The sequence below is a fragment of the Vulpes vulpes genome, chromosome 11 (assembly GCF_048418805.1).
Source record: "Vulpes vulpes isolate BD-2025 chromosome 11, VulVul3, whole genome shotgun sequence".
Lineage (NCBI taxonomy): Eukaryota > Metazoa > Chordata > Mammalia > Carnivora > Canidae > Vulpes > Vulpes vulpes.
This window is the reverse complement of record NC_132790.1, coordinates 51875446-51894326: the sequence shown is the minus strand read 5'-3', so window position 1 is coordinate 51894326 and position 18881 is coordinate 51875446. Positions and strand designations below refer to the sequence as shown.

General features: G+C 45.8%; 1 protein-coding gene across 2 annotated transcripts in view; it reads left to right on the top strand.

The window, feature by feature from the left end:
- VSX1 (visual system homeobox 1) overlaps positions 1 to 13552 on the top strand; it is a 117818-nt gene extending 104266 nt beyond the window's left edge. The window contains exons 1-6 of one of the 2 annotated variants that reach the window (XM_026016411.2): positions 4341 to 4554; positions 4845 to 7454; positions 9255 to 9333; positions 9833 to 9956; positions 11045 to 11225; positions 12462 to 13552. In XM_026016411.2, the coding sequence (XP_025872196.1) occupies positions 7034 to 7454; positions 9255 to 9333; positions 9833 to 9956; positions 11045 to 11225; positions 12462 to 12748 (1092 nt within the window). In that variant the 5' untranslated portion in view covers positions 4341 to 4554; positions 4845 to 7033 and the 3' untranslated portion in view covers positions 12749 to 13552. Of the gene's footprint in view, positions 1 to 4340; positions 4555 to 4844; positions 7455 to 9254; positions 9334 to 9832; positions 9957 to 11044; positions 11226 to 12461 lie in introns of those variants that run through there. The other variant, XM_072727394.1, reaches the window with a different exon arrangement.
- Positions 13553 to 18881: the final 5329 nt, after the last annotated feature.

The following is an 18881-nucleotide window of genomic DNA, read 5'->3' as shown; positions in this document are numbered from 1 at the left end:
GCAAATGGTGGGTATTTGTCGTTTCTAATGGCTGAGTAATATTCCATTGTATACACAGACCACATCTTCTTTATCCATTCATCTTTCGATGGACACTGAGGTTCCTTCCACAGTTTGGCTATTGTGGCCATTGCTGCTTGAAACATCGGGGTGCAGGTGTCCCGACGTTTCATTGCATCTGAATCTTTGGGGTAAATCCCCAACAGTGCAATTGCTGGGTCGTAGGGCAGGTCTATTTTTAACTCTTTGAGGAACCTCCACACAGTTTTCCAGAGTGGCTGCACCAGTTCACATTCCCACCAACAGTGTAAGAGGGTTCCCTTTTCTCCGCATCCTCTCCAACATTTGTGGTTTCCTGCCTTGTTAATTTTCCCCATTCTCACTGGTGTGAGGTGGTATCTCATTGTGGTTTTGATTTGTATTTCCCTGATGGCAAGTGAGGCAGAGCATTTTCTCATGTGCGTGTTGGCCATGTCCATGTCTTCCTCTGTGAGATTTCTCTTCATGTCTTTTGCCCATTTCATGATTGGATTGTTTGTTTCTTTGGTGTTGAGTTTAATAAGTTCTTTATAGATTTTGGAAACTAGCCCTTTATCTGTTATGTCATTTGCAAATATCTTCTCCCATTCTGTAGGTTGTCTTTGAGTTTTGTTGACTGTATCCTTTGCTGTGCAAAAGCTTCTTATCTTGATGAAGTCCCAATAGTTCATTTTTGCTTTTGTTTCTTTTGCCTTGATATACATCATTTTAAAATAAAAATTTCTCTCTTCCTTCTTTTGGTGCCCCTGGCTTACTGGTTCCCTTAGTTCACATCTGGCTGCTGTTATCTTAGCCCTGAACTTGAGCATTCTCCATAGCTCCTCAGAGCATGGGGGAGTATGTGGGGGTTTGTGTGCTCAGAACATATTTGTTAAACAAAGGACACGTGGTTCATGAGACATCACTAGAAGACCCTAATTCTCAAACTTGAAGGGGCAGTAAAGTCCCCTGGAGAGCTTGCAAATACATATTGCTGGGGCCTACCCCCAGAGTTTCCATTTAGTAAGTCTGGGTGGGGTCCAGAGTTTGTCTTTCTAGCCAGTTCCCATGTGATGATAGTCCTGATGGTCTGGAGACCACACTTTAAGAACCACTGGTCTAGAGTGGGGAGACCAATCCAGAAACTACATGAAGAAATGTATTGTCTTGGAAGATAAAGAGCATTTTTCTGGGATGTGATTATGAGTAGGACTTGGTCCTGGGCACCTGAAGTCAATGGAAGGATGAAGACAGATACAAAGGAACTGCAGGGTAAGACAAGATGACATAAGAACCATCAAGTACTTCAAGAGTGGGGAAGAGATTTTTCCAGTGGGGTGAGGGGAATCTGGGGAGGACTCCATACTTGGCCCTTCGCATGGCCCCAGGTCTCCCAGGTAATAACTGAACTGTCAGAGAATGGGAAGAGAAAGCATCTATCCCACACAAAAGAAGGCGCTTCTTGCAGAGCATCTCAAAGTTGTTTGGATACTGAGTAGCCCTAGATAGACAAATACATTTCCTTCCAGCAAGTCCTAGCTTGGCCTGACCTACAGTGTGGTAATGGGCAGGGAGAGAGAACTTGAAGGCAGATGCAGGCTAGGTAGTGGTGCAGAACCAGGCATGAGTCTCACAGTGTTGGGTTTTATTCTGGCTCTGCCACTTGGCAGTAGGGTGACCTTGGATAATTTATGTGATTATTTGTCTTCCCTAAATCTTGTTTCTTTACCTTAAAGATATAAACAATAGCATCCACCCTTAGAGTTGCCGTCAGGATGAAATGTAATCTTTTTTTTTTTTTTAAGATTTTATTTATTTATCCATGAGAGACAGAGAGAGGCAGAGACACAGGCAGAGGGTGAAGCAGGCTCCGTGCAGGGAGCCTGACGTGGGACTCGATCCCGGGTCCTCAGGATCACGCCCTGGGCTGAAGGCAGTGCTAAATCACTGAGCCACCTGGGCTGCCCGAAATGTGATCCTTTTGATAAGGTGTATGCAATAGCAGCTGCCCATAGTAAGAACCCAAGAGATGACAGCCGTTGTTGTTACTCATGTTATTTTTGGTAACTGGAAGTAGACCTGGTGGGGAGGGCTCTGTTTAGGCTCCTGGGGTGGAGGTGAAGAAGCCTTGGGGAGATATAGACTTGGGGGAGGCAGATGCTGCATTCAGCACTAATGGACTGTTCTCCTGGGACACTGAGATAGAAGTCCAGGAGGCCACTGATATGGGCCTGAGCTGCAGGAGCACATACCAGGCTGGAGATTGATTTGGGAGTTCTGGGCAGGCAGATGATGATTGAATCATGGGATCTCACATGAAGGAGAGAGAATGGTGCTCAAGGGAACCTAAGAAATAGGGTGTGTGAGTTTGGGTTTCCCCAGAGGTGGGCTCTGAGTCAAGTCCTCCTTGCACATTAAATGAATTGATACATATAAAACATTTAGCACAGCATCTGGCACACAGCCATGTTCCATTCATGGAGGCTGTTTGGTCATTAACATATTTTTTGATATACATCATTTTAAAATAAAAAAATTTCTCTCTTCCTTCTTTTGGTGCCCCTGGCTTACTGGTTCCCTTAGTTCACATCTGGCTGCTGTTATCCTAGCCCTGAACTTGAGCATTCTCCATAGCTCCTCAGAGCATGGGGGAGTAAATGGGGGTTTGTGTGCTCAGAGCATATTTGTTAAACAAAGGACACGTGGTTCATGAGACATCACTAGAAGACCCTAATTCTCAAACTTGAAGGGGCAGTAAAGTCCCCTGGAGAGTTTGCAAACACATATTGCTGGGGCCTCCTTTTTTTTTTTTTTTTTTTTTCAAAGATTAGCTTTTCTGGTCTTTTTATTATTATTATTTATGATAGTCACACACACACACAGAGAGAGAGAGAGAGAGAGAGAGAAAGAGAGAGGCAGAGACACAGGCAGAGGGAGAAGCAGGCTCCATGCACCGGGAGCCCGACTTGGGATTCGGGATTTGATCCCTGGTCTCCAGGATAGCGCCCTCGGCCAATGGCAGGCGCTAAACCGCTGCGCCACCCAGGGATCCCCTGGGGCCTCCTTTTTATCATTTATCTGGGAGATGCTTTAGGGCAACACTGAAGGGAAAGTGGGGAAGTGAGGTGGGAATAGGTCCCTAGAAGCAGAGCTGAAGAGAGAGTGTGGATGTATGAGCTTTACTGGGGAAAGGGCTAAAGAGGTCTCAGGAACTAGGAAAGTCAGAGAAGAGGGAGGGAGCTGGGCAAGAGTGTGCTCATAGGTCCAGCTGAGCCTTGACCTGATCCTTCAGCAGAAAGAGGTTTGGAGCGGAAATGGCTCTGCAGAATTGTCCCTCGGGAGGCAAGTGGTAGTCTTGTATCACATCTACTGTAAGTCTGTCAAGCATTGTGGATGGGGGTGGGGGGTAGGTTAAGGCTTTTGTCAGCAGAGGGCAATTCTCATTATGAGCAATGATAAGCTGTTAGCCTACATTCACAGCAGCTGGAGGGAGGTGCCAGGGCCCAAGAGTGGGAGTCTGGGTGGGGCACCCATAGCACCTAGAAAGAAAGCAATTTGGGATATGATAATTAGCAAGTATCCCTGCTGGGGACCTTGGGAAGCAGAATAGAACGCACGCTTGAGTTATTTGACCCTGGGTGGTCCAGAGCTTCTTATGGCGTTTTAATCCTTGGCATCTCGGGTTAGTGGACAAAGTGGCCTCTGGAGACCAAAGAAAGGTCCCAGGCAAAGACGTGGGTGATTTGGCACTGGAGGTTGGGCAGGCCTGCAGACAGAATAGGCAGGCAGGGCACGAGATAGCGGACAGGGCAGGACAGTGTCTACGCAGCCTTTAAAGGGGAGGACACAAAAGCAACAGAGAAGGAGCAGCCAGAGAGGCAGAGGCAGGAAGAAAATCAGAAGAGGAAGAGACCCACAGGGCTGTTCGCGCGCTCACATGGAGACACATTTTATTCGCCCGTGCCCGTTCCACTGCCAGCCTGGCCGGGGGCCTCCTCACAGCCGCGGACACGTCTCAGTGGGGCCGCTCACTCGCTGTCCGCTGTCCGCAGGGCGCCGAGCGGAGCCGCCCGCGCAGGAGGCCCGAGGGCAGGGAGCGCACCTTCCAGCTTGGCCCTCGCCCGGGGATGGAGACCTCCCCCGGAAAGTCATGAGCGCAGGAATCTGTACTGATTAGTTAAACCCCGGATAATCCCGGCTGATGAAGACATATCCGGACCCCTTAACAGATTAGGGTGCCAGGACCCCTCCCGGGGTGACCCAGGGCTAGGAGGGCTTGCAGAGGGAGGGGCCTGGGAGGAGCCTACCCTCCACCCCGCCCCGGCGCCAGGCGCCCTCCCCACGCTGGCGCCCACGCGTAGACCCGCGGGTCTGGGCGTCCGGGGACCCGCAGAGCGAGGCCCGGCTCGGGGACCTTTTCCAGTCTCCTGGACTAGGGAAGCGCTCTCCGCACTGGGCGGCCAGTCCCGCTCGCTGGGCGGCTTGCCCAGCCCCGGTGCCGGCCTCCGGCCTGGTTCCTCAGAGCTCCGCGCGCAGGTCGGCAGGTCGAGTCCGCCGCCGCGGCCGGGCTTGGGGGTGGGGACTAGGGAGTGGGGACCGGAGGCGCTTTTGGGGAGGAGACAGTGCGAGTGTGCTCGGGCGCTGCGCTCCCGCCACTGCCACTCTGCAAAAAGGAGGACGGCCTGGTTCCATCCACCTGTCCAACCTGGTCCCGCAGGCCCCTTGCTGCCTGCAGGTGGAGCGGAGGAGGCGTTAGGGACGCTCGGGAGCAGGAATTGCAGGCTCCGCTTGGAGCTCCAATGCCGGCTCCTTCTGCTTTCTTTCAGCTTCGCTTTCCCGGTTTCTCCATCCGTGTCTGGTGTGACCGGGGGGAATAAGCCCCAGTTTTTCTCATCTGCAAAAGAGGTTTTGTAAGATCCTTCCGAAGCGGTTGTTAACCAGTGTGCTTGGCTCCGTGCGGCGGCCCCCGTGCGGAGTGACCGAAGTGGGGCTCCTCCCGCCTGGCCTTTTGGTCCCTCCGGATTCCAGGCCATCCACTCGAGGCCGGTCCTCTCGGGATCACCTGCCTGCCCTGGCAGCGGTAGGGGACGGAGACTTCAAGATCCTAGCGTAGGCGAGGGGACGCTGACACAGCAGGCTGCAGGCGCGAGCGTCCGCTCCAGCTTCCGTGCGACCCTCTCCTTGCGAGTGACCCTGCTCGGGCAGATGGTCCCGCCTGTCTACCCCGGGCTTGGTCTGCAAAATGTGTGGATCGTTAGGTGCCTTTCTAAACTGTGGTCCCAAATTCTTAATTACAAACGACTATTTTGCGGGACAGAGAGCTAGAGCACCTTGGCTGGGTCCTGGACCACCAATACCTCCTTCAAACCCAGAGATGGATTTGGGGAGAAATTCCCGGCGGAGCCAAGAAAGACGCAGGCACGTAAAGCCGCCCCCCACCCCGAGCGATTCAAATGACAATTATCCCAAAGGAAACGTATTGTTTTGCTAATACCAGAAACAGCTTGTGTTGGGAGGGGAGAGTTGGGTCCTCCTTTAATAATGGAAAGTTAATGCGCAGCCTGCTGCAATTATCTTTATCGGAAGCCCCTCTTGTAATCTGCATGTTTACCCGAGGAGCCGCGCAAAGGTGCAGCGAGCCGGAGACCCACTTTTCCGCGCTCGCGCTCCTCTCCAGCGCGCGCAGGGAGCCAAGCAGAGTCCAGGTGGGCTGGGAGTTGCCACCTCCCTCGCTAGGTGACCTCAAGCCGCCCGGTTCAAGGGGAGGGACTGAGGAGATTCTATTTCCAGGATTCTGTTTGGGAAGGGTGGGCTCAGGTTTTCCAGCGATTCGGGTTGGGTGGACTCAAAATTCTGGCGTGTGAGCCTGAGCCAGGAGTGGTTTACTTATGTGCTTTGTTTGGCGCCAACTTTAACAAATTAGGGAGTTTCACAGGAAAATCAGGTTTTCTCTGAATAATCATAAAATCTGACAGTAATTTGTTTGCCTCCGTGAATACGGGTGCCTCCCAGGAGACAGTTCTTAGGTTCCAATTTACTCCCACCCGATTTAAAATTGCCAAATGAAATATTGATACATTCTTATACTAAAAATATATTCATTGTTTGTCTGAAATTCAAATTTCACTGGACCTCCAGTACTTTTGTTTGCTAAGCCAAGCACTCTACCCGGTGGTCTTAGCCTGGTCCACTATACAATCTGTCTCTCTCTCTACTTCTCCTTCCCCAAGCTCTTGTGAGTTTTGCACCCATTACAGCTCAGCTGTTAGGGAGCTGGGGGTGACTTTGGCTGCAGGTAGAGTGGGAATGGATTAAATAAACATTTTCCACTCCATTCCCCTTGGAGATTTTCAGGGAAGCCTTGGCTCTGGGGGTGGAGTTGGAGGGCTGGCCTGCCTCACATTAGTGGTAGGTGTGGCTGGGATCGAGGTCCTAGTCCTTTTTTAAAAATATATATTTAAAGTTTTATTTGTTTAAGGAATGTCCACACCCCACCTGGGGATGAACTGAGGACTCAAGATCAAGAGTTGCATGCTCCCTTGATTGAACCAGCCAGGTGCCAGGAGGCTTAATGGGTAACTGGATCTTGGGAGGAGGCTCTGGAGCAGCTGTGATCAGGACTTCTTCTAGACAATCTGGAAGGATAAGGAAGACCACACCGCGGCCTGAAATATGCGGCTTTTAGAGAAACCTGCAGATAGCAGGGTCGTCCCCTTCCTCCTTTCCTCTCATGGAGAAGGGTGTGTGTGTCGGGGGAGGGTGGCTGGGGAGTGGGCAGGAGGACAGCTGGATGGGAGAGAGAAGGAGGTGATTGAGGGGACTGCAGCTGGGAGGGCGGCGACTTGGGGGAGGGAAACTGGTGGCGTCCCCATCTCGCAGCGTCCGAGCCCCACTGATTGGAGCCCTCCTGGCCTTCCGCGCCCGACGGCCGGTCCAGGAGTATAAAGCATCCTCTGAGCTGCGCCACTCTGCAAACGTGACCTGGAGAAGGTCCGGCCTCGCCGACTGAGAAGTAATGACCTACAGGGCCGCGCTTTCCGACGGGCGCTCCAGGAGCAGGGCACTAGTGCCCGGCGGCTCCCCCAGCGGCTCGCGCCCCCGCGGCTTCGCCATCACCGACCTGCTGGGCCTGGAGGCTGAGGTGCCTGCGCCTGCCCCCGGTGCAGGATCGGCTTGCGAAGCCTCCGCGGCCGCACCCTGCACGGGCCCAGGTCTCGGGGGCGCCTGCCTGGTGCGCGGGGCCCTCCCCCTGGGGCTCGGCCTTCTCTGCGGCTTCGGCGCGCAGCCTCCTGCGGCCGCTCGGGCGCCCTGCCTGCTCCTAGCCGACGTGCCGCTCCTGCCACCCGCGGCGCCCGAGTCTGCTGCGCCGCAAGCTCCAGGTCGCCCGCCCGCCACGCTCAGCAGCCAGAAGACAAGCGAGAGCGTCTTGACGTCCGGTAATCAGGCCAGCCCATCTGGGTCTTGCTCCTGTTTGCTCGGCTTGGGGCCGTGTAGGGGTAACTCACTGAGCCCCGGTGCCTAGCATCCCGGATCTAAGGGACGTCGGGACCCCAGAGCGTGGCCCCGTCCAGGGAGGCGTGTTCTCTCGGCCTTGCCCCCTGCCCCTTGTCTCTCCCCAAATCCCTGCCTCCCCTCCGGGTTCACCGGAGCACAACGAATATCACCACCCCCCAGTTCTGGACCTACCCCGGGGGTCTCGGCGACCAAGCAGGTCTCCTGAGGGCATAGGTCGGGGAGGCCGGGGCGTGCTCGTTTCTCACCAGCACAGCATCCAGGAGCTCGCAGCGCTCAGAGCCAGGCTGGATCCACAGATGGAAAAGCAGGGCGGCCGGAGGCTGGAACTGTCCGCCTTCTGGGGTGCTGAAAGGGGGAGTCGGTACTGCGCTTCCACTTCGCGCTGCCCTCCCTCCTCCGCACACGTGAGAGGAAGCAGCCTCGCCAGTCTCATTGCGCTCTGCTCAGCATTTCGTTCCGACCCCAGCTATTTCCTCAAAGACGTCGAGGCGGGTTATGGGGAAAGAGAAGGAGGCCATGAAGACTTTGCAAAGAGCAAAGTCAAAGAAATTGAGAGGTTTTGGGCTCGTGGATGAAAGAAAAAGGAGAATTATACAAGAAAACGTGGACGGAGAAACTATATTGTAGAACCTAGAGCTGAGCATCCAGGCAGCCAAGGCAAAAAGAGGGTATATTGAGTCTCCACTGCTAGTAAAAGTAAGCATGTCGGATCAGCAGGCAAGCAAACTTTTACTCTACTTAAAAAAATGTTTATTCAGGAGTCTCTGTGTAAGAGAAAATGAACCCTTCTATTAGTAATTTCACTAAAAATGCAGAAACTGCCCTCATAGGATGGGTTCCTTCCTCTGTGAGCACTGATAAAATGAAAGGCAAAATATGACTAGATCTTGTCAAGAGTGAGTTTCCTGGATCCCCTCCCAGAGACTCAGAATTGGTACAGCCGGGCAGGGAGTGCAGTTCTGACAAGGGTTGTGATGTCAAACCTCAACTCCCACCCTGCTTAGAGAAATGTTGGTGTATTTGTTAAGATGAGGGGTTGCAGGTGGAAGGAGGTGAATGAATTTGGGAGCGGGAAGCTAAGTGGGATAGAGAATGCTATGAAGCTTCAAGGAATCTAGGTTTGGATCCCAACCTCACCACATACAACCTGTGTGATCTTGGGCAAGTTACTTAATCCCTCTGTACCTTAGCTTCCTCATCTGTAAAAATAGGATAATACTAGCAGCTACTGTGGAGTTCTTTTTATTTTATGAAGGATAACTGCAATAATGCACGGACAATGCTAAGCAGAATGCCTGGAATATACTGAGTGCTAAAAATGCTAGCATGTATTATTAAATAGTCACATTCCCCAACACATCATAACTTCAGTCCTCATATTGAAATCCAGAGAAGAAAGTGAAAAATCTGCTCACTTTTTATTTTTATTTTTTTTCTGCTCACTTTTTAAAAAGATTTATTTATTTACTTGAGAGAAAGAACACAAGCAAGAGAGAGAGAGAGAATATCAGGCAGACTCCACATTGACCGAAGAGCCCAACATGGGGCTCGATCTCACAACCCTTGGATCATAACCTGAGGTGAAACCAAGAATCAGGGGCTCAACTGATTGTGCCACCCAGGTGCCCTGAAAAATATGCTCACCTTTAAAAATAGTTTTTTTAAAAAATAAAAGATAATGTGGTCACCTTTAAAGTCTTCTCTCTCCCCTGTGCTAACAGATGAGGACAGCCCATCTGAGGACAGGAGTGGCCTGAAGGTGTCCCCATCTTGTGGCAAGAGGAAGAAGCGGCGGCATAGGTATACAGCTAGATTGTCTTTCCTGACCCTTTGCTTAGGACACAGACTCTGAGAACCTTTGGTGCTGCATTAAGGCAAGGCCCTGTGGCCTCCTGGCTGACACACAGCAGCAATTTGGGAACATAATTCTGCTATTCACAGGAGGCTACAGGATAATCTTTCTAGCATTTTATTTTTTAGTTTAATTTAATTTAATTTAATTTTATTTTATTTTATTTCCAGCATTTTAGAGACACAAGGTTGTGTACCTTTAAAATAGACCTTCTTAGAATTAGTTGATAGAATTCATCAAGGAGGGAAAATATGCTAAAGAACTCTGTTTTGTTTGAAGCAAACTTCTGGACTTTCCAGAGGCTAATCATTCAGAGGTGAGATATCCAGTTATCATGAGGTGGACTTTTAGGGTGTGGAAAGGCAGGCCCAGGGTCTTCTATGTCTGGGAAGCCTGGCAGCCTCCTGTGGACATGCACTGATGTGTGTGCTTCGGGTCTCCCTACAGGACTGTTTTCACTGCCCACCAGCTGGAAGAGCTGGAGAAGGCATTCAGCGAGGCCCACTACCCTGATGTGTATGCCCGGGAAATGCTGGCCGTGAAAACTGAGCTCCCTGAAGACCGAATACAGGTGTCTGGGGTCCCCTTTCTCTATCCCAAAGATATCACAGAGAACGTGTTTTTTTCACATACGCACAGCTACCTCTGAACAGCCCAGCATGTTTCCCTTGACACACGAACTGAGGCTCACCTAGCTGAGGGTACCACAATGCTAGACTCATTCTGTATGTTTATTCCAAGAAGATATCCCCTGTACCCTGCATGTCTTTTTTCCTTTGTTAATTAATTCTTTAAAGTTGTAACCATCTCCATGTCATATATAATTGGCCCTGAATATGTTTATATCTATATCTATATCTATATCTATATCTATATCTATATCTATATCTATATCTATAGATATATGTATACTGACACAGAATTTTGTTCTTTGTTTTTACAAGAAGGTATTGTGTTAGGCTTCTTAGCCTCTTTGCTTGACAAGACATCTTGGACATTTCTCCAGGTCAAAAGATAATGCCACCAGCTCTTTTTTTTTTTTAATTTATGATAGTTACACACACACAGAGAGAGAGAGAGAGAGAGAGAGAGAGAGGCAGAGACAGAAGCAGGCTCCATGCACTGGGAGCCCGACGTGGGATTCGATCCCGGGTCTCCAGGATCGCGCCCTGGGCCAAAGGCAGGCGCTAAACCGCTGCGCCACCCAGGGATCCCCCACCAACTCTTTTTTAACAGCTAATCAATATTCCACATTATTTCTTTATTAAGATAGTATTTTCAAAGAGAAATATTACCAACAAACCAACAACCTAAGATTACAAGGGACCAATGCCAGTATGAACTCTTTCCAATCAATGAGAAAAATCATGAAGCATAGTAGTCCACTTTCTTACACAATGTGGGAAAGAATGCTTTGATTTTATTTTTGTTTTTTCTGGCTTTATGGAAAACCTCAGTGGAGACCGATTGCACATTATCTTCACAATGACAAGTCCCTGTGGGTTTTGAGTGACTGGTAGACACAGCTTCTGTAAGGTCTGGGACTTGAATGGATAGTTGGCTGTTCTTAGAACTCCTTGCTCAGGGACACCTAGGAGCTTCCTCTTTACTGTGTCTCCTCCTGTATACTCTTCTGCTTCCTGTCCTGCCTCACATCAGGTCTGGTTTCAAAACCGGAGGGCCAAGTGGCGGAAGCGGGAGAAGCGCTGGGGTGGCAGCAGCGTGATGGCCGAGTATGGGCTTTATGGGGCCATGGTGCGACACTGCATCCCACTGCCAGACTCCGTCCTTAACTCCACTGAGGGTGGCCTGATTGGTTCCTGTGCACCCTGGCTCTTGGGTAAGGAAGAGGGCCCTGCAGCCAGCAAAATGGCCAGAGTTGCTGGGGGAGGGGCCAGGGTTCCCATGAAGGGCAGCCATTTGCTAAATCCAATCAATATAAATTTACTCAGATTTGGGCCCAAAATATCACATTGATTTTAATTAATTCACGGGATTGAACTATGGTCAGTTGACTTGTTTTTTATTTGCACTGTGTAGACAGTGTGTGGAAAGGTCACACCAGGCCTTGGTTCTAAGAGTGGAATGATATACTTGTAATATGTGAAATATATTTCCCAAATGTTGAGTGTGGTTACAACTTTTGGGAACCATATGATTTAGAGCTCATGATAATAAGAATGAGGACAGTGCTAAGCAGTGAAACTTGTAGGTGATTAACCCCCTACATACTAGAGTCAGGAGATCCAGGGTTTGGGTCCTGGTTCTGCCATTAACAACCTGCTTTTCTGTCTTTTAGACTTTTGTTGCTAGAACAGTCTACATGGGTGAGGCTTAAGCTCTGGGGCTGGACATTCTGGATTTTCTGTTTGCTGTTACTAGAGACTAATGAGCAGGGATCACATCTTGGAGGAATGAGTCCAAGATAGCACCTGGGGTAGGGTGAGAGATTAGAGTTAGGTGTGTATGTGTGTGTGTGTGTGTGTGTGTGTGTGTGTGTGTGTGTGAGTGCGCTTGTAGGTTGGTGGGGGGAGTTTTTTTGTTTAGCAGACATTTTTAAGAACCTACCAGTCATTTGCTGTGCAGTCACTAGAGATACCAATTATGGATATGGTCTTGACTTTGCCTTCAGAGACTGAAGAGACAGAATTTTGGGCAGGGAACCAAGCCTACCCTTCTGAACTTCCACACGCAGGTTAGGTGTGAGATGTCTGTGCTTACTGGTATCTGCAGACCTGTGGCCCAGTGTTGCCAGACATCTTTACTTTCACACAAGCTGGAAGTCTGGCTTTTGATGTGCGATCTCCTGATTTTAAAACATTGGCAGCAATTACATTTAAAAAATCACTACAATACCCAAACAAGGCACCTTTGAAAGCTGCACCCCACAGGCAGATAATCAGACTTCAACCCCAAGTGGGGGTAGTTACCTATCTGGCTCCTCTAGAGGCCCTGGAAACAGGCACCGATGAAGATACTTCTAATGGGATTTAGAGAACAATGACAAGGAAGAGATTTACAAAATTGCTGAATTTGGAAATACCTATTCTTATTTTTTCTTTTCATTTTTTGCAAGGGATGCATAAAAAATCCACAGGGATGATAAGGAAATCAGGAAATGAAGAAAAGCTGGCAGGACTCTGGGACTCAGAGCACTTCCAGGAAGGTTCTAGCCCAGGACAGGCAGGATCCCAGAAAGGCTCAGATGAAGCCAGCCCTGAGAACAGCTTGGAAGATGTGGCCATGGATCTCTCCAGCTCTGCCCGGCAGGAGACCAAGAAAGCACACCAGGCTGCCAGTGCCCAAGGATGCTCAGACTCCTTGGGGCTGGAGGGGTTCCAGCCAGGAAAGGTGGAAGCCTGAGGAGACCACAGTACCCACCCTCAAAGGCTGGCATTGCACTCATCCCTCAAGACATTTTCCACGAGACAAAAGTTGTCTAAGACCAGAACTCTCAGCTGGATTTTCTTCTTCCAGGGTCAGGATACAATGCAATACCACTTGCTTTAAGAAGACAAAGTGGTGACTTACAGAAAATACCATCTCACTCTAGAATGGAAACCATTCCTTAAAGTCACCTGAACCAGCTAACTTCATGTAAAATTTTACTTTTCTTTTGTAGAACATGAGAAGGGAGGATTGAAAGTTCAAAAAGCATGTTTACTGCTGGACTTCATCTGCGATTTGGCTCAATATACTGTGCAGATTAATAGGTGAAGTCTGATGTCCTCACTCTGAATTTGAAAATATAAATTTATTTAACCTCCAGAGAATCAGATGTCTTTATAAATAACAAAGACCCCAGACATATAAATGAATTATAGTATTTTTATCTTAAAAGTTGGCTTTGGACATTTCAGTTTTCTTGTTCGGCAATACTTTTGCATTACCCCAAGTGTCATTTCATAGGCTGTATATATTGGAACTCATAAACAAGAAAGAAAGCCATACTTTCCCTTTCCTTCTGAAATAGCATGGGACCATGTTTAAATAATTGTTCAATACCTATAAGCAGTGTTTTAAGGTCAGATGAGGCTTCTTGGTCTTTTAAAATTTATATTTGAAAGCACTTTAGTGATTGGATTTCATGAATGTTTCCTTCCCTGTATTCTTTTGCTATTTATTTATTATTTAAGAATAAATGTTGTGCTGTGTGTTTGCTTCTCAGGGTTCTCCTTCTGTTACATGTTTATACAACTCTACTATCACTGATCCCCTAATGAAGTTCCTTCCCCACGCCTTTGGCCCTTTTTAATCTCAGAACATCTTCAGGCTGTAGCACATATCATGTGTAGCTTTGTAAACTACCGTTGGGTGATAGCCAGGTCTAACTCACCTATTTTATTTTGTTTTGTTTTGTTTATTTTATTTTTAGAGATAGAGAGTGTGCATGCACCCAAGAATGAGGGAGGTGAAGGGCAGAAGGAGAGGGAGAATGAGAATCCCATTATCTCATTATACTGAGATCATGTCCTGAGTAGAAATCAAGAGTTGGATGCTTAACCAACTGAGCCACCCAGATTCCCCTAATTCACCTTTTACAGTTCAAGTTCAGATTAGATTCAGTTAAGGCAGAAATGTGAACCTTCGTGAAGAAGGCAAAGGAGGAAGGAAAGTGGGGATCCCCCATTTGAGAGGCTTTCTCTAGAACTTGGTGCAGTCAGGCTGGGCCTGCTCCTCCCATATCTCCAGATGAGAAAACAGAGGCTTCCTTCCTTCAGTCTATCTCATCCTAGCTAGTTCCACACTATTGTGAGAAGTAAATGTCACCTATTATTTTCTCTTTTTAAAAAGATTTTATTTATTTATGTCAGAGAGAATGAGTGGGGGAGAGCAGGAGAGGGGCAGAGGAAGAAGCAGACTCCCTGCCAAACAGTGAGCCAGACTCAGAGCTCAATCCCAGGACTCCGGGATCATGACCTGAGCAAAAGGCAGATGCCTAACTGACTGAGCCACCAGGTGCCCCAAAGTTCATCTATTTTTACTATAGAAACAGAACCATAAGCATTACCTTCTTTTATTCATTCTGGCTCATAGAGATCATTGCTGAATCCTGAGCCTAAAGGGCAAAGAGCAGGTGTTGTTGGTAAACGACTCTAGAAATTAATTCTATTTTTACCTTTCCTGATTAGAGGCAGCAGACCAGGTCCTGAGCCAAGTGGCCATGCTTGTTCTGGACCTTCTTCTGCCTCACAGCTGGTTATAAGATTCTTGCTTCCATCTCTCTTGCTTAGTTTATCCAGAGTTGCATTTGGGGGAGGGAGATAGTAACTTGTGCAACTTATATGCATCACACTCATGAAATAAAATTTATCCAGCTGCTAAAAATGGTAAAAATAGACTTACTTACTTATGTAGTGAGGTATTAATGAAATGTTGGTGAGAAAAAGAAACTTAAGTAAATGGAAAAAAAGATAGAAGTAGAAATAAACAAATACGTTAAACAGAATGAAAATAAAATAAACACAACTTGTTTTATACAAAAATATAAAGTGGACAGGGCAGCCCGGGTGGCTCAGCAGTTTAGTGCCGCCTTCAGCCCAGGGCGTGATCCTGGAGTCCTGGGACGAGTCCCACATCGGGTTCCCTGCATGGAGCCTGCTTCTCCCTCTGCCTGTGTCTCTGCCTCTCTCTCTCCCTGTGTCTCTCATGAATAAATAAATAAAAATCTTAAAAAATATATACAGTGGACAAATTTCTGTGCAACATTATAAAGAAAAAAGAAAACAGGAAGAGGCAAAGGAGAAAGAGACCAGAACCAGTAATGTATACATTTCAAATATGTAAGAAAATACTATTCATAACTGGAAAGTATATCGGTATGTTTTAAAACTCCCACAGATGGACACATTTTCTGGAAAAAATATATATTACTACCATTGACTCCAGAATAAGCATAAAATTTGAAAAATCACTGACTAAGAGATTTTGGTTATGCAAAGATAATTTAATTTAATATTGTGAAAGAAAATTATTTATTTATTTATTTTTAAATAAATTAATTTTTATTGGTGTTCAATTTACCAACATACAGAAAAACACCCAGTGCTCATCCCGTCAAGTGTCCCCCCTCAGTGCCCGTCACCCATTCTCCCCCACCCCCCACCCTCCTCCCCTTCCACCACCCCTAGTTCGTTTCCCAGAGTTAGGAGTCTTTACGTTCTGTCTCCCTTTCTGATATTTCCCACACATTGAAAGAAAATTATTTAAACATTTTACTAACGACTCAAACAATGAATCATAACATTCATTCAACAAATATAAATATCTATTTTTAAAAAAAACTTAAAAAGTAGGACTAGAAGGATACTTATTTCAAAAACAGCATCTTAATGTTTTATAATGCATATATATGTAAAAGTGTATATATATATATACATATATATACATACATATATAAGCACAGTCTTTGAGGTGGCTCTGTTACCTTTTGTAACTGTGGATGCGTTATGTAACCTTTCTGATCTCTCAGTTTTTTCAATCATAAAATGGGGATAATTATAGAACACTCTCATTTCCCCAGAAAGTTAGATAAGAGGACATGAGTAATGTACTCAGCTCGGCTTCTGACATAGCAGAGAAAAATCAAAATAAATATTACCTATTATATGACTACTATTGGCATTCTTATTAATATCAAGACTTAAATGAGAATATTTACACCATTATTTAACAACATTGGATTGACTAAGTACAGGAGGGAATAGTAACCTACTGGAATGCTCTGTAAGTAAGATTCAGGAAGAGCTCCAGGAACAAAGTAGGACAGACTTTTGGTCTTTTCTCATATTTTCTAAGTTTCATAAAATTAATATGTAAAAATAAGATAAATTTGCTAACATTATTAAAATAGTAATACTTCGTTTTTCAATTTAGATCTAAATTCGCCCTGGACTTTTGAAAACACAGTGTGAAACTTTTTATGATGAAAAATTTGCACTTTGCCTGCATCTCCTGTTTGGTTCTGCAAAGTGCCAATATGACAATAAAGAAACAAGCAGGCGTTTACCCATACCTTCTTACACCCTTCCTGAAATCACACAGCAGGTCAAAATGAAATCTGACCACAGACTGACAACAAGACTGAATCATTTCCAGCTTTCAAAATTGTTTGCTGGCTGAAATGTGGCTGTAGAAGCTCAAAAGGAGATTTTTAAAAATTATAATTTTAAGAAGGCCAATTTGGAAGGATTCATAATATGTCACATTCCCAGATTCACATTCCCAGCTGGCTTTCAGCAACAGGAGGCAGCACAGCAGCACATGAGAAATGTACATGAACTCAGGAGATAGTTCCAGAAATGACAGAAGAACAAAATATAGAAACCAGTGTTGTTTCCTTTTGCTTAGCAGAATAAACATAATAAACTATCCACACACAATGTATATATTTCTGAGCCATTTAAGAGGTAGTTGCATATGTAATCTGCCCTTTTGTCTCTCTTTTTCAAGCCTCATTGAGATATATTTGACATAGGCCATTGTGTAAGGTATACAATCTGATGATTTGATACGTGTACATATTGCAAATTGTTTACAACAGATGAGTTACCACATCCTTCACCATTTGTTGTTGTTAGGGTGAGAATATTAAAATGCTACTCTCGTAGCTACTCTCAAGTATGCACTATGGTATTGATGACTATGGTCACCCCGCTGTACCTTAGATCCCCAGAATTTATCTTAGAACTGACAGTTTGTACCTTTTGAATGATACCTACCAGTTTCCTCCACTCCTCTGCCCTGGCAATCACCATTCTACTCTCTGTTTGTATGGATTTCATGTTTTCTGATTCCACACATAAGTGAGATCATGTAGTATTTGTCTTTCTCTGTGTTGGTTTGCAAGCTCCTCTGGAACTTCCTAGGGGAAATTTGAAACCTCTGGAATTGGCAACTGTATGCAGAGCATAGGGAGAGATGGAAAAAAGAGGCAGGGACTCCACGTTGGGAGGTGACAGTTCTTAATACGTGAAAGAAACTTATGTATGAGGCTTGTCTTGGGTGGCAGTGAGACAAGTAGATCTCTGCACCTGCCTGCCAGATCTTAAAAGTTTTTACAGAAGTCTTAAGTGGGTTCAGTGACATATACTGTAAAGATGGTTTCAGGACTACGTTCACTTTCTCAAGGTTGTATCCTTAGGGAAGCCTCTGGAAGTGGAAAGGCAAGTGGAATGCACATTTAAAGAACAGGGGAGGCGGTGAAGATCCTCTGATTACCAGGGTCCAGCTCATGGGCGAACCGGTAGTCATATCCCCTGGATGACCCTCTCCCAACAGTCTGCCTGACTTACTTCATTTAGCGTAAAACCCTCAAGTTCCATCCATGTTGTCGCAAATGGTAGGATTTCCTTTTTTTTTTTTTTTTTTTTTTTGTGACTGAATAATATCCATTATGTATTCATTAAAAATATATATTATATATTTATCTCATATATTTATTATATGTATATATCTCACTTTCTTTATCTATTCATCTGTCAGTAGACAGCGAGGGGTTTATCTATTCATCTGTCAATAGACAGCTAGGGGTGCAGATATCTCAAGGTGCTGATTTCATTTCCTTTGGATCTATCCCCAGAAGTGGAATTTCTGGATCATAGGGTAGTTCTATTTATTTTATTTTATTTTATTATTTTTTTATTTTTAATCTTTTTTTAATAATAAATTTATTTTTTATTGGTGTTCAATTTGCCAACATACAGAATAACACTCAGTGCTCATCCCGTCAAGTGCCCCCCTCAGTGCCCGTCACCCATTCACCCCCACCCCCCGCCCTCCTCCCCTTCCATCACCCCTAGTTCGTTTTCCAGAGTTAGGAGTCTTTATGTTCTGTCTCCCTTTCTGATATTTCCCACACATTTTTAGTCTTTTAAAGAACTTCCATACTCTTTTCCACTGTAGCTGTACCTGCTTCTTTATTTCTTAAAGTTGTGTGTATTTCCTAAGAATAAGAACATTCTTTTACATACTTGAGTAGATACAAACTTCAGAAAATCTGATTCAACACTTTGAAAATGAACACAATATTCTAAACCTGAATAGAATACAGTAGTTCTAATACAATATAGTATCAATTAGATACAATATTAAATACAATATTCTAATGTGAATATGACATTTTTTCTAATACAAGGCTGTATGGTTATAATATGCTAAATCTGAAAAAAAAAAAAAAACCAGATTTCTAAGTCTGGACACAAGCCTCTTATCTAATCCTCCAGCCACATTTCAATTTTGACAATTGGTTCAATAATGTCTTTTACAGCAATTTCCTTTTTCCGTACAGAATCCATCTAGAATCACAAATTACATTTAGTTGTCATGTACCTCCAATCTGGAACATTCCTCAGCCTTTCTTTGTCTTTCATGACGTTGATATTTTTGAAGCACACAGATCCATTATTTTATAAGATGCTCTCTCAGTTTGGGTGCGTTTAATGTATCTTTGTGATCAGATTTCAGGTTATACAGTAATATCCCTGATATGAGCAGC